This window comes from Corythoichthys intestinalis, chromosome 21 (genome assembly GCF_030265065.1).
Source record: "Corythoichthys intestinalis isolate RoL2023-P3 chromosome 21, ASM3026506v1, whole genome shotgun sequence".
In the NCBI taxonomy this organism is placed as follows: domain Eukaryota; kingdom Metazoa; phylum Chordata; class Actinopteri; order Syngnathiformes; family Syngnathidae; genus Corythoichthys; species Corythoichthys intestinalis.
In genome coordinates this window covers 39,991,827-40,008,029 of record NC_080415.1, presented here as the reverse complement: position 1 = coordinate 40,008,029, position 16,203 = coordinate 39,991,827, and the positions used below count along the sequence as shown (strand labels likewise).

The 16,203-nt window shown below is 37.8% G+C and overlaps 1 protein-coding gene across 1 annotated transcript in view; it reads left to right on the top strand.

The window, feature by feature from the left end:
- LOC130909946 (ras-related protein Rab-26) overlaps positions 1-16,203 on the top strand; it is a 56,864-nt gene that overhangs the window by 3,946 nt on the left and 36,715 nt on the right. The window contains exons 2-3 of the mRNA XM_057826901.1: positions 1,416-1,526; positions 14,939-14,980. Of these exons, the coding sequence (XP_057682884.1) occupies positions 1,416-1,526; positions 14,939-14,980 (153 nt within the window). The remainder of the gene's footprint in view (positions 1-1,415; positions 1,527-14,938; positions 14,981-16,203) is intronic.

Sequence of the window (16,203 nt, the reverse complement as noted above, 5' to 3'; positions counted from 1 at the left end):
TCCGGCACATCAACCAGGACTAATCTTGGCCCATTTTTCTCTACAAAACTGCTGTAGTTCAGTCAGATTCCTGGGATGTCTGGCATGAGTTGCTGTCATTAGGTCATGCCACAGCATCTCAATAGGGTTCAAGTCTTGACTTTGACTTGGCCACTCCAGAATGTTTATTTTGTTCTTCTGAAACCACTCTGAAGTTGATTTACGTCTGTGTTTTGGATCATTGTCTTGTTGCAGCATCCGTCCTCAACTGTCTGACAGATGGCCTCAGGTTTTCCTGCAAAACTTTTGAGTACATTCTTCCATTAATGATTGCAAGTTGTCCAGGCCCTGACGTAGCAAAACAGCCCCAAATCATGATGCTCCCTCCACCATGCTTCACAGTGGGGCTGAGGTGTTGATGTTGTTGAGCTGTTCCATTTTGCCTCCACACATGACGTTGTGTGTTACTCCCAAACAATTCAACTTTGGTTTCATCAGTCCACAAAATATTTTGCCAAAACGTCTGTGGTGTATCCAAGTGCCTTTTTGCGAACATCAAACGAGCAACAATGCTTTTTTTTTTTTTTTTTTTTAGTCAGCTCAGCAGTGGCTTCCTCCGTGGAATCCTCCCATGAAAACCATTTCTGGCATTATAGTTGATGTGTGCACAGAGATATTGGACTGTGCCAGTGATTTCTGTAAGTCTTTAGCAGACACTCTAGGGTTCTTTTTTACCTCTCTGAGTATTCTGCGCTGAACTTTTGGTGTCATCTTTGGTGGATGGCCACTCCTTAGGGGAAAAAGCAACGGTGCCAAACTCTCTCCATTTGTAGACAACTTCTCTGACTGTCAATTGATTAAAATCCAGACTTTTAGAGATGGTTTTGTATCCTTTCCCAGCGTTATACAAATTAACAGTCCTTGATGGCAGGTCTCTAGACAGCTCTTTTGACTGAGCCATGATGCACATAAGACAATGCTGCTAATCAAGACATTTCTTACCAGGTGTGTGTTTTATAGTGGGCAGGACCGCTTTAAACCACTCATCAGTGATTGGGCACACAGCTGACTTAAATTGTTTGGTAAAAATTGGTTTCAATTGCTCTTTAAATCTTTTTAGGCAGATGGTTCACTTACTTGTAACAATGTAGATAAAGCGCTATATAAGTACACTCCATTTCCCATTTATTTTTCACCCTTCTGTCATTGTTTGCATGCGATCCTCATTAAATATGAAAACCTATACTGTAAATGTTTGCGTCGTTTTAGTTAATGCAGACACTGTTTTTACATTTGTGTGATTTTGACAAAGATCAGATCACATTTGATGGTGATTTTATGCAGAAATGTGAGAAATTCTAAAAGGTTCAGATACTTTTTCACACCACTGTAAAACCAGTATTTGATTGGTTCTCATTTTCTTTCTTGTGCTTTAGGTAATGCTGGTGGGAGATTCAGGAGTTGGTAAGACATGTCTGCTAGTGCGCTTCAAAGATGGAGCCTTCCTAGCAGGCAGCTTCATCTCGACTGTGGGCATCGACTTCAGGGTATGTTCTCTTATCCTTACTGGACTAAACAATAACAGTGCTTTTAGTGGATTTTTAAGAGTTTAAGACAATGAACATTCCTTCATTTCTGCAAAATGTCTTCTCCATACTTTCATTTTAGAGACTGAGCGACAGAGGTCCAAAAAATTAGAGTAAGAGTAGCGATACTTTTAAATAATACTCCTGCAGTAAAATTAGTCATCCAAAAATGTACTCAAGTACAAGTAAAAAAGTATTTGTTGAAAAGAATACTCAAGTAATAAGTAAAATTGTGAGTAACTGCTTACAATGTCTGATTAAAAAAAAATAATAATAATGGCATATAATATTTTCATAGCACTTGTGGTATATGAACTGTTATTATTACTGTACTATAACCTATACCGTGACCATATTAGAACAAAAAGATGACACAAAAATCATCGAATGGCGTACCGCAAGCAACACGTCACTTTTGCTCATTAATATTCATGACGTTAGCAATTGTTGCTTGGCGGGTCAACCTCCCGTTTGTCCCTAATAGTAAATGAATGGAAATAGTGTACGATGGAAATGTTTACAGAGCTAAACCTACCAATTCTGTCCGAAAATGATGTCCCTTGTGCCAAATTCACTGGTAAACTGTACACTAAACTGATACACTTCCCCCTGACTAAAGTTGTTGTTTTTTTACAACAGAAAAGGTAACAGTGGCAGTCAAATACCATTTTAATTTTTTTCAGGTCATTCATTGTCAAACAGAAGCAACACGGCATAACGCCACGCTAAAAAATAAGTCAAAATATCAAAATGGCTTACCTCTTCATCCTCTAAAGGACCATGGCCCCCAACAAAATGTTTACTGCGTATGAAATGTGAATGGCTTCGCTTTGCTGGCGTAAAACTGGTCTTTTGGACGTCAGCGCAATTTGATCCATACTTCACGTTTTTTCCTCCGAGTTTTTGGTTTCGGGAAACGTATGATGAAAACATCCTTCACGTGTCGTAATGTCGACAGTCCTTTCTACAAGTTCCACAGCAGCAGTGTTTGATCGGCATGTTCTTTTTTTGAAAGATTACTGGAGAAAACAAGACGAAATAACATGGATTGTATGTGAGGGCGTGTTTATAATGTCCCACTTCCGCGTTACGATAGCATCTAGTTGTGATATCTACCGTAGCATGATGTGGGCGTAGTTTGTAGTGGCTGTCACCGCCGCAGTCAGGTATTATTGTTTTTTCATCTAGCAGTATAAATTGAGCCAGAGCCATGAGTTAAAGCAGACCCTGTATTTCCATCTGTGTGATTTTGACAAAGATCAGATCACGTTTGATGGTGATTTTATGCAAAAATTAGGGATGCACAATATCCTATTTTTGAAACCGATACCGATATCGATAACTTCCTGCTCCTCAAGGCCGATACCGATATGATAACCGATAATATATATAATTTTTTAATGTATATCAATCGGTCAATATCGTTGACGATGTGTTCCCCTGACCAATGAGCACTGATGTAAAACTAACAACAACAGGTATTGTGCTTTGTCAGCAAAAGATTTGGTGCAACAGGAGAGGAGACTTTTGTCGTTTTGGTCCATGAAACAACTTTCTTCGCCTGGCAATTATAGAACAGCAAGCCTATCAATAACCAAAAGGCCTCTCAACAACTTGTAAACATAACACTGTAAAATGCAAACATTTGCTAATTGCCGTAGAAAGGTTTATGCGTAACTCAGTGAAGGAAAAATACGGCCTCCAGAACAGTAACAAAACTTTGCATACTGGCAAAACAGGAGTGGAAATAAACGCACACATCCGAATCCAACACCAAAAATATTATTAAAAGGACCGATAACATATATTGTTATTGAATTTATTGGGATGATGTCATAATTCCTATTATCAGACCGATAATTATCGTGCGCCTCTAGCAAAAATGTGAGAATTTCCAAAAGGTTCCGATACTTTTTCATACCACTGTATCCCGATATATTACCATCACGATATATTGTCACACCCCTGTCACGTGCTCTTTGGTTGTGAATGTTTTCTACTGCAATGCACGACACCTTTGTTGAATGATTGTCGAGCAAGTAAGCATGACAGCCCGGAAACAATATATTCAACATATTTGGCTGACGGATGGCTCACTGGTTTTTTCAAGCTTCGTGGACAGAGGTCATTAGTTGAGGAAGAAAAATGTTCCGGTGACGTTGCAGGGAGTGAGCGAGCAGTGTCTAAAATTAGCCCTTGTTGGCAATCTCGGAATGGTTTTGTCTCAAATATTTTGGACAGTTTGGCTCGAAAGGCACTTTGCGTCGCTTTACAATTCTCTTAGTTGACTGCGCTCGGAATTGGAATCATTCCAATTCAATCACAGTTGCCCGCTGAAGGACGCCAAACTGCTGTAGCAATACGAGTTCTGATCTGCACTCTCGTCATGTTCAAGAGCAGACTAATAATTTGCATGCTGTGATAGATGTTATAAACATAAACTGAGGTATGATTAGGCCACCTTTTCATTTGGGGCTCAAACAGCCTGGCCTTAACCTGAGCCCTTAATGACATTTTTTAAAACAAATCTACCATTTTTTAGCCAGACTACCACTTAAAAAGTTGGAGAAATAGTCCAGAAACAAAGTTCCTGAATAGAAAAATCCCAAATCATTCCACTGAAAAGAAGTCGATAGGACTTCTGTCATCCTTCACTTGATTGTGTAAACTGCATTCCTTTTAAAGGTATATAAACTGTTGTATAAAGTCTGAATTAAACTTAATGATAGACTTTTAGGAGATGAAAAAGCTTGATAACGGCATGATTGCATCTCGTCAAAGCATTTACCGGCGAAGTAACTACAGTATTTGTCACTTATAAAAACGTTCATGTTCAAACCGTGTATCAACGATCACATCAGAGACTGGCAATTGACTACTGCAATATTAAAGATCCAGAACAGGCTGAATTGTAAGTCACTACATTAATCCACTTAAATTTAACGTCGTATTGATCAGTGCTGGAATGATTAATCGAATACCTGGAGTAATTCGATTAGGAAAAAAAACACTTCGAAGCAAATTTTGCTGCTTCGAAGATTCGTTTCATTAGAGTGGCGTTGTAATGGTTTGTTTTGAAAATGTTGCATTTAGTTGTACTGATTTGGATGGATCTACTGCCCTCTAGTGGCGACAGTGACTATGTCATAACTCATCCCTGTTAAGACCAACATAAGGCATAGACTTCATAATGTATTGACTTGACACAGGGTGCTAGGACAATAAATAGGGGGCCTGCATTGTTGGCGAGGCCGTCAAAGCTGACCGAGTGGAATCACAGACAAAGAGCTTTTTTCGTTGAAAATTCTTGTGGACAAATGCTTAAATCCCGGAATTCTTTATAGATATGGACGTAAAACAGTCTCGATTCTTGGTTAAAAGCAAAGAAACCGTGCAGTTAGCGTTTATTTTTCCTATATTGTTGAAGTACAATGCTACTCTGTTAGCGAATGAGGCTAGTGGCCGCCTGGCGTAAAAGGAGCTTTTCTGACAAAAATTCTTGTGAATAAATGCTTAAATCCCCGAATCCTTTATAGACATGGATGTAAAACTGTCTCGATTCTTGGTCAAAAAAAACCAACAAACAAAAAAAAAAAAACGTGCAGTTAGCATTTTTTTCACGTTTCAAAATGCATGCATGGTACGAAAAATATAATAATTACCTTGAATCTTGGAACAAATCACTCCTGAGCAGTGTTGTCACAGATTACTTGAAAAGGTAATTTAATTACTGATTACGCCTCAAAAAAGTAATCTAGTTACTTTACTGATTACTTCATTATCAAAGTAACTAAGTTACTTTAAAAGTAATCTATCTGTTACTTTTTACCCATTTTTCTCCTTTTGCCGCCTCAACATAAGAATGACAACAGAAAAATGTCATCACATGTAATTGACTTTCCAATGATTGAATTTAAAGGGGAATATCAGAATTTCGCGCTAGCTTAGCCACTCCGGAGCCCTGAAACTAAAAAATATCTGACAAACTGTTTGGAATTTGTTGAAATCAACTCCATCGACCAATTGAACACCGCTAACTCTAAGATTAAGCCTAATGTCAAAACTTCTGAATTTCGGGTTATGGTTAACAGCATATCAGTGCCAATGTAAAACTATGCAAACTGACGACACAATAATCAACAACACACAAATGGATTGTACAGTGCAATAAACACAAAGGTGGTACCCGGAAGTACTCCTCTCAGCACACACGCGGTCAATTTGGCCACAAAACGTGGCGGCAACTAAGCACTTTACACTCAGTCGGACTTACAACACATCCCACAGATGCTAAACGAACACATCACCTCACGGCATGAATGTGCAACACGCATATGATGTAAACAAAGCTTGCCAACCTGGAGCGATGACTGCCCGTCGTTGCTACGGCAAAGCTACGAAACGGCCGCGCATGTAGGGGGTCCAACCTTATGCTGATACTCGGCGCGAATGTCCACCCGCCTCAGTCCCACAAGACGTGACGCGAGACCAAAACAGGAAATAGCTAAGAGGTTGTCATGGAAACACGTACCGGGAACCTTTTATTAAAGCGTTTTCTATTCAAAATGCTCTTCGTACATGACTACAATATTCTTCATTCTACATACGTTATGAGGCAATGAAAAAATAGTAACGCAGAGACACTAAGGAAACTAACTTTAATCAGATTACTGGTGTAGAAAAATGAAGGCGTTAGATTACTCGTTACTGAAAAAAGTAATCAGATTACAGTAACGCGTTACTAACTAATGTGTTACTGACAACACTGCTCCTGAGACAATCCTTCCTGTTTGTATGAGGTACTGCTTTCGTACTTTTTCAACAGAAATCCAGCGTTAGATCGCTGCGTGTGTGTTTGTGAATACCTCCTCTTGATGTGGGCGGCTGCCTACTTGAATGCGAGGCGCATTGCATGACCAATCTGACAATACCATTATGAAGTCTATGTATAAATTATGTTTTTGTTTGAGCAAATATGTTTGTTTATACATTTGTTATTAAGTTTGGAAGTATATTTAGCATTTTTTTGCGGGAATGTACGTTTAAACAATTTGTTAAAAGCCTTGTAAAAAAAAATAGCATTTAAGCTAGCGGATATTGGCTATGCAAGTTAGCCAATTGTTCTTATGTTGTACTTAAACCCTCATTTATTTATTTTTTTATTTCGTTTGAGGCTAAACCCGGGTATTTTAATTTATTTCTAAATGGATTTATTGCCCTAGTGAAATGAAAGTGCAATTGTGCATCATTTGAAGAAACACTCAGGAATGTTTTGTATTGGCATTTAATGCTCTTTTGAAAGTGTAATCTTAGCAAGCCAAAAAATATATTATTGCAAGCACAAACCCTGTTTATTTGTTTAATACTGTATCTCCTAAAATTATTCTGCGATGCATTAAATGTTCGTAATCCAATGACTCGATTTTTCAAACTAACTTATTGATATATTAATCGATTACCTACTATACATAATCGATAACTGCAGCCCCAATATTAATCGACGGATGATTATTTGTCGGGGCTTGGGAACGCCCACGGTTTTCTGCCTGTTGCAATTTGTTTTAAAAAAAATCTAACAAAGGGGACAATGACTGAAAACACCATATGTAACACCACATCACCCAATGTCCAATATTCATTTACCTGCAATATACTATGTGCAATACTGTGTGCAGTTTTCAATGCCGACCTGTCTACTTGTGCAACTTGACTTCTATTCCCACATATTCTATGTGCAATACTTATTTACATGCAATATTAATCTGCAATATTCAATGCCTTCACTGTCAACTGGTGCTACTTCAATTATTTGCACTACCTGAACATAGGACTACCTCATACATATTTTATATTTATTTAGATTTTATATTTTATTGTTGCAAGCCACTTTCAAGAATTTTTTATTTGTTTTGCTTGTAGCCTACCGCACTGTAAAGGGAGATGCTCCACAATTTCATTGTACAACCATATAATGACAATAAAGGGCTATTCTATTCTTCTATTCTATTCTAAAACAATGTTGAGACACATTTCTAAATATTGTTTGGAATTTGTGGCATCACTGCAGTCGCAAGCAAGCTTGACAAGTAACTGGGGATGATTTTAACCATCGGCTTGGGAAAATTGTAAGACAAGTATTTGATCTTTACATTGAGAGCAGGAGCTGTAGGCTCTGAGCAGCTGAAAATAGTTTCCTTTGTGTTTAAGATATTTCGAGGCTCTTTATTTTCGTGACTCCATAAGCTCTGTGATCATAGTCGCCTGTTCTATATACAATGTGCAGAATATAGTCATTAATCAGCGTTATGTTTAAAATAGAGGCTCTGTTTTGTTAAAAAAAATGTCACAGCTAAAATCTTTTTATTTCACCCCCTCAACCTGCTGAATTAACATTTGTCCGTCCTTCTGTTTTAATAAAACAATACCAATAGAATACTGCAATCTGCTGCAGTGTTCCCTAAGCACTGATCGGGCCTCTCTACCATGGGTGGAAAATATTGGAGCTTTGGCAGACGTCCCTACAGTCCAGTCAGATTTATTGCAGGAATGGAAAATTGTCTTTGCCTTATTGTTGAGATAATCCTTTCGGATCTGCAGAAATAATAATTGGTTCATAAAGGAAATTTAACAAAATGGATCTTGACAAATAACCTCTTGCACATATTAGAGGTGTGACAATAGTCATACAGTGGTATGAAAAAGTATCTGAACCTTTTGGAATTTCTCACATTTCTGCATAAAATCCCTATCAAATGTGATCTTTGTCAAAATCACACAGATGGAAAAACTGTGTTTGCTTCAATCAAAATCACCCAAACATTTATAGGTTTTCATATTTTAATGAGGATAGTTTGCAAACAATGACAGAAGGGGGGAAATAAGTAAGTGAACCATCACATTTAATATTTTGTGGTCCCCCTTTGGCAGCAATAACTTCAACCAGATGCATCCTGTAGCTCTAGATCAGTCTGGCACACCGAACAGTACTAATCTTGGCCCATTCTTCTCTCCAAAACTGTTGTATTTCAGTCAGATTCCTGGGATGCCTGGCATGAATCGCTGTCTTTAGTTCTTGCCACAGGATCTCAATGGGGTTCAAGTCTGGACTTTGACTTGGCCTCTCCAGAAAGTGTATTTTGTTCTTCTGAAACCATCCTGAAGTTGATTTACTTCTGTGTTTTGGATCATTGTCTTGTAGCAGCATCCATCCTCTTTTTAGCTTCAACTACTGCATTTACTGCATTCTGACAAACTTTTGAATTCATTCTTCCATTAATGATTGCAAGTTGTCCAGGCCCTGAGGCAGCAAAACAGCCCCAAATCACGATGCACCCTCCACCACGGTGGGGATGAGGTGTTGATGTTGGTGAGCTTTTCTATTTTTCCTCCACCTATGACATTGTGTGTTACTCCCAAACAATTCAACTTAGATTTCATCAGTCCACAAAATATTTTGCCAATACTTCTGTGGAGTGTCCAAGTGCCTTTTTGCGATTAAACGAGCAACAATGTTTTTTTTTTTTTTTTTTTTAGACACGAGTGGCTTCCTCCGTGAAGTCCTCCAATGAACATGACAGTTTATGACCTCGGCTTTTATTTATTTTATGTGTTTGTTTTATCTTTCAAAGTTGACTTATGTTATATGTTATGCTATGTAAAGCACTTTGGTCTCCTTGGCGGATTTTTAAATGTGCTATACAAATAAAGTTGATTGATTGAACACCATTGTTGGCCATATAGTTGATGTGTGCACAGAGATATTGGACTGTACCAGTGATTTCTTAAAGTCTTTAGCAGACACTCTAAGGGTTCTTATTTTACATCTCTGAGTATTCTGCGCTGAACTCTTGGCATCATCTTTGTTGGACGGCCACTCCTCGGGAGAGAAGCAACAGTGCCAAACTCTCTCCATATGTAGACAACTTCTCTGACTGTCGATTGATGAACATCCAGACTTTTAGAGATGGTTTTGTATCCTTTCCCCGCTAAATACAAATCGACTATCCTTGATCGCAGGTTTTCAGACAGCTCTTTTGACCGAGCCATGATGCACATCAGACAATGCTTCTCATCAAGACGATTCTTACCAGGCGTGTGTTTTATAGTGGGCAGGGCAGCTTTCAACCACTCATCAGTGATTGGGCACACACCTGACTTAAAATGTTTGGTAAAAATTGGTTTCAATTGCTTTTTAAGTCTCCTTAGGCAGAGGGTTCATTACTTATTTCTCCCCCTTCTGTCATTGTTTGCATCCTATCCTCATTAAAATATGAAAACCTATGAATGTTTGGGTGGTTTTAGTTAAAGCAGACACCGTCTTTTCATCTGTGTTATTTTGACAAAGATCAGATAACATTTGATAGTTATTTTATGCAGAAATGTGAGAAGAAATTGCAAAAGGTTCAGCTACTTCTTCATACCACTGTATATCGCTAGAGGGGTTATCGATATGCCTCTGCCAAAAATCAATGCATCTATAAAGCATAGGTGTGTTATGGTGTGCTGCGAATCGGACCCCAAAGCAGACAGGGTTTATCTTCAGGGGCGCGTCGAGGGTCTTTGTAGCACACGTGCGCGTCGTGTGGTCGCTGGCAGGCGTAGACGCGATATCAGGCAACGGTACAGGTCAGGTAGCAGGTACGGGGAATCCTGGGACGATACAAAGGTCAGATTAGCCAGGTGTATATACGTAGAGAATACCTGATTGCTGGACGTGACTGACGGGAATGCCAAAAGAGTTGCTCTGGCGACGAGCGGCAACTCTGTCAGGAAAACGCGGGCAGGCAGGTGGTGTGGACCCAATTGCAGGTAAACAAAAAGCAGCAATGTAGGTGGCGGTGAACTCAAAACATGTTTTAATAACGACTAACCAAAAGCACAAAGTACAACCAAAAGGACTGGGGATCAAAAAGGCAATGTTCAAACCAAAACTTACTTAAATGGAGGGACTGGTACACGAGGGCTTGGACAGGACTTGAAAGTGACGTTGACATCGACAATGATGCAACAAGGAATGAAAAGAAACTGGAAGCTATATACACACACACAGAGATGGCTGGGCGACACAGAAGGATGCAGAGTGGGGATACACTAGGAGCAGGCACAACAGGTGAAATCAATGGGCAATCACATGAACACACAAGGAGGGAACCAACACAAAACCTAACAAGGTGTCATTTTTGGGGTTGTTAAGTGTTAAGTTAGTTGCAACCCACTCAATAATCCTAACCAGCCACCCCCCTACACAATATAACATGACTATGAAAGTGACAACGTAGTAGATTTTTGCAATAGCAGCTAAAAGCTGTAACATTGTTTTGTTGTTTGATATTACAGCACAGCACCAATAAGTTGATAAATGTAGCCCAAAAAAATGTTACCTTTCATAAAGTTATGGGGTGAATTGAGTGAAGAAAAAGGCACAGGATATTCTCGATAGATGAAATGTTAGATCTCTAGATTTCATGTTCACCACAGCAATTTCATACTTTTGAGGGATATTTTTCATATTTTATGTCTAGAAGAAGAAAGAAAGGCTAAAAGGAAGGGTCTACTAAAATATTTCCGAAAGGTTGAGGTTAAATTGAGGGATGCGTCTGCATATAAATCAAATGCTGAACAGAAAAATAGAGGAGAAAGGAGAGGAAGGGTGACAAATCCAGGATTAGCGCAAGAAACACAATGTTAGCTGCTCGTAGTCAACCAAGGCAGCACAAAAGTGGGAAAAGGCCAGCTTCCGAATCCATATTGGACCTATAGGCACTGACTGATTTTAATCCCTATAAATCACTTAAATTGGACTGCAAAATAACCATAATAATGATTTAAAAAAACAGCTTTCAGTATCATTGTAAAAAAAATTAGGGACGCCTAAAAACTACAAATAAAATAACTCATTGCCTGGCATTGACAGCAATAGACATACATTCCATTTAGACTAGTCAAAATGGAATGTACGTCTATTGCCGTCATGCGATGACATATGATCGCCCAATGCCAGCCATCCCAGTTAAAATGAATGTAACGTCTATCACTGTCAATGTCAAGTTAAGATTTTCAAAATCTTTCACTTGTGTTTTTGCTTTCAAGAAGATGCTAAATCAAGTGGAGAAAGTTGATAAAAATAACATTATTATTAATTAACTATTGTTTTTGAGATATTAATTTCGAGTGATGACGTCACAAAGCCCCCCATTTATTGCAAAATCGACCCAAAATGGTGCCAATTGTTTATGCAATATTTGTGCTGTAAAAGTTTTCCGTTTTTGCGGCTATCGTTTTACAGATATTGAAATATTAATTTCGAGTGATTTCGTCAACCTCATCACCACCGAAACGTACCAACTCTTTTAATAACAATAATAATTGTGACGTCATCACTCGAAATTAATATCTGAAAAACAATAGCAGCACAAACGAAAATTTTTACAGCACAGCATTTTGACAGTTATTAGCCCTTTTTAATCAAAATGGGGGGCTGGTTGACCTCAGATTGACCTATAAAAGAATTGTTAATATCTAAAACACGATAACGGCACAAACGGGCAAAAACCTAGCACAAACTCATGACATTTTTTCCTATAAATTTGTGTCTGGGTGGGGTGGGGGGGCAACTTCATGGAGGTGTGCAAATTTGCAACAACAGGTAAAAAAATATTGAGGCTCTAGTCACAAATTCGCTACAATAGCCCTCAAGGGGTTAAAAGAGAAAGCGTTCCAGAGAGTTTCATGACCTGATTATATAGTAACTTAGCTCGGCATTAAGGTTTCATGCATAAAATGGATGATACGCTGTCAGTGTGCTTGCTAGTGCAGGACCAGCTAAGTACTTCTTAAAATGGAGCTGATAAAAGTGAGTTTGCCCTTAATCAAAATCAGTGTGTTAACGTGGGTGACTGGAATGCTATTGATTTTCTATTAAGCTTGCGGAGTCAGACTCTTGCTAGTTTGACAGCTGGGCTAAGTGGGCAGTCATGTTACAGAGTTTCAGTTGAACCCAAGGTCAATAACTGCTAATGGCTTGACTTTTCTCCCCCCCTGAACTAGATCTCAGGAACAGCAATGGCAATGGAAAACATCTGTCTTTGTCAAAGTTCTATCTTCTTTGGATTGTGTATTGAATTTCTGGGTAATGCTGAATTTTAGCCAAATGCTATAATGTTAATAAAAACGAAAGTGACTAAAGATAGAAATTAGGGGTGTCAAACGATGAACATTTTTTTATCGAGTTAATTACAGCTTAAAAATTAATTAATCGCAATTAACCGCAATTCAAACCATCTATAAAATATGCCATATTTTTCTGTAAATTATTGTTGTAATGGAAAGATGAGACACAAGATGGATATATACATTCAACATACGGTACATAAGTACTGTATTTGTATATTAGAACAATAAATCAACAAGATGGCATTACCATTATTAACATTCTGTTAAAGCGATCCATGGATAGAAAGACTTGTAGTTCTTAAAAGATATTTGTTAGTACAAGTTATAGAAGTCATATATTAAAACCCTTCTTATTGTTTTCGTTTTAATAAAATTTGTAAAATTTTCAGTCAAAAAATAAAATAGTAGCCCGCCATTGTTGATGTTAATAATTACTTACACAATGCTCGTGGGTGCTGAAGCCTATAAAATCAGTCGCACCCAAGCGCCAGCAGAAGGCGACAAAACTCCGAAAAACACAACAAGTACACATTTCGCTGTGCTGTCATTTTAATGTTTGAGCGGGGCATGTGTGTTAATTGCGTCAAATATTTTAACGTGATTAATTTAAAAAATTAATTACCGCCCGTTAACGCGATAATTTTGACAGCCCTAATAGAAATACACGCTGGTTACTCCAAGTAACACTCTAAGGTCAACTTTTTTCCCTAGTATTGAACTCATTGCATGCCATTGACTGCAATATACGTCCAATTCATAAACCGGGAAGACTGACTGCGAATGCTCACGTTGGAGGACGACCGAGATGGGATTTTCAAATGCCTTTTCCGATATCTAAAATTTTGCTTCTGCCAATTCCGATATCCAAAGCCGATTTTGTGAGCCGAAATTTGAGGCCGATTTACCGAATATAAGACGGCCCTGATTATAAGACGACCCCCTATTTTTCAAGACTCAAGTTTGAAAAAAGACTTTTTGAACACCAAATTCATTTTTATACAGAAAATAATGACAGTATATCTGAAACAAATGGTTACAACAATATATTTGAGAGAAAAAGCATGTTATTTTGCCTCATTCAAATCTTAATATCTGAACATTTAAATATGTAAACTAAAGTGCAATCCCATTCGTAAATGAATGGCTTCTGGTTTTTGAAATGTTAATTAACCAATGTATTGTGATAAAACAACAAAATTGCAATAACTGCATTAATCATCAAAGTGAAGTCTAACTGTAGTCTTGAAACAAATCTGAATAAGGAAAAACATTGCAATAAAATAATGCAAACTGGCTAAACTTGAGAGTAGCTAAGATCTGTCATGACAGAACATTAGTTACAACATACATACAACATAGTTTTAGCATTCGTGTCAATGACATCTGGCGACATCTAGCGTCGTGAATGGGTATAATGTCTAGACCACGAATGTAAGACGACCACCACTTTTTTCAGTCTTACTTCAATGCAAAAAACAGTCTTATATTTGGGCCGATACGTTTTTTTTTTTTTTTAGTGTGTAGATTATGAAAGGAAATTTTAGAAATTTTCATCAACAGTTTCAAATTTACATTGAATGGGGTCCTACCGTCAGTCAGCGGCAGCCACAGTTGCCCACACAAATGCCTGATCAAAAATTTTTATGAGCTTTTTTTTGGGGTTAATGTTGAAAAAAAGTCCATACGTCAGCCCGATATATCGGCTGGCCGATTATATTAGTAGACCTCTAGTTGGAGTGCCACTGTGGCAGCCAATGAGTTAATATATATCACTGTATCACCCTTAGGTATAATTGCAGCATTTTACAGCACTTTCATACAGATGCAGCAAAAAATTGAAACTGTTTGTTAAGAAACATCATATGCCCTTGATAATGCCCTTCATAACTTTCCTGAAATGACTTCAGACTTGAAAGCCTTTTTCTTCAGATAGTTTTCCCTGCAAGGACAAACAAATGAACAAATTACGTGAATGTCTTTTTCATGTCTGCACATCAGTTGAATTAAATGTGACCGCAAACGGCATGTGCTTTACCCTTGCAGGTATTCTAAAATGAAAAGCTTGCTTTGCCTGTCGAATGCAGATAAAGGCTACAAACATCCTTTTGTGGCATGTTTGTTTTCAATAGCTATTGTCATTCATTTACATTTGCTTTTTAATCCCTTATCCGTTGTCTTTTTTGATATTCTGTGTGTTTCAGAATAAGGTGATGAGCATTGATGCCGTGAAGGTTAAACTGCAGGTAAGAAAAAGAAAATAAAATCCAGTCTCCTTTTAAATCAAGGGCGTAGGTTTGCATAGGGACTGTAGGGACACTAGCAACTTTGCAGGGTGCTGAAATTGTCCAAGGGTCCAACTTTTAGGCAACCTTATTTGTATTACATATATAGTTTATTTAGATTCTCTCCCCATATGTTGTAAGGATAGAATTGACCCGAACATTATTAACACATTCAATCCCAGCCATTTTCACCGGTGCAACCCCCTTCGCTCCCGGCCGTTTTAATGGATTTTGACTGATTTTGCAAGGCCGGCAGAAAATTCTGTTCTATACTCTTTATAGATATGGATGTAAAACAGTCTCGATTCTTGGTTAAAAGCAAAAAAGAACGTGCAGTTAGCATTTATATTACGTACATATGTCGAAGTACAATACTAGTCTGTTCGTGAATGTAGCTAGCGGTCACCTGATGTAAACAGAGCTTTTGCGGTTAAAATTCTTGTGAAAAAATGCTTAAATCCTCGAATTCTTTAAGATATGGACGTAAAACAGTCTTGATTCTTTGTTAAAAGCAAAAAAAAAAAAATCTGTGCAGTTAGTGTAGTGACCAAGCCATGATAGCTATTTATTTCATTCAAGAACATATGCAGGAATTAAGTACTAAAAGACAAATACATTTATTTTTTTGTGTAAAAAAGTGGTATTTATACAGTATCAGCCAATACTACACAACAGGGTATGAGTAGCACCCCCCCCCAAAAAAAATCTATGCAGTTAGTGTAGTGACCAAGCCATGATAGCTCTTTCTTTTCATTCAAGAACATATGCAGTAATTAAGTACTAAAAGAAAAAATACATGTATTTTTTTTGTATAAAAAAGTGGTATTTATACAGTATCAGCCAATACTACACAACAGGGTATGAGTAGCCCCCACCCCCCCAAAAAAATTTGTGCAGTTAGTGTAGTGACCAAGCCATTAAAGCTATTTCTTTTCATTCAAGAATATATGCAGTAATTAAGTACTAAAAGAAAAAATACATTAATTTTTTTGTATAAAAAAAGTGGTATTGGTATAGTATCAGCCAATACTACACAACAGGGTATGAGTAGCCCCCCCGCCCCCCCCCAAAAAAAATCTGTGCAGTTAGTCTAGTGACCAAGCCATGATAGCTCTTTCTTTTCATTCAAGAACATATGCAGTAATTAAGTACTAAAAGAAAAAATACATGTATTTTTTTTGTAT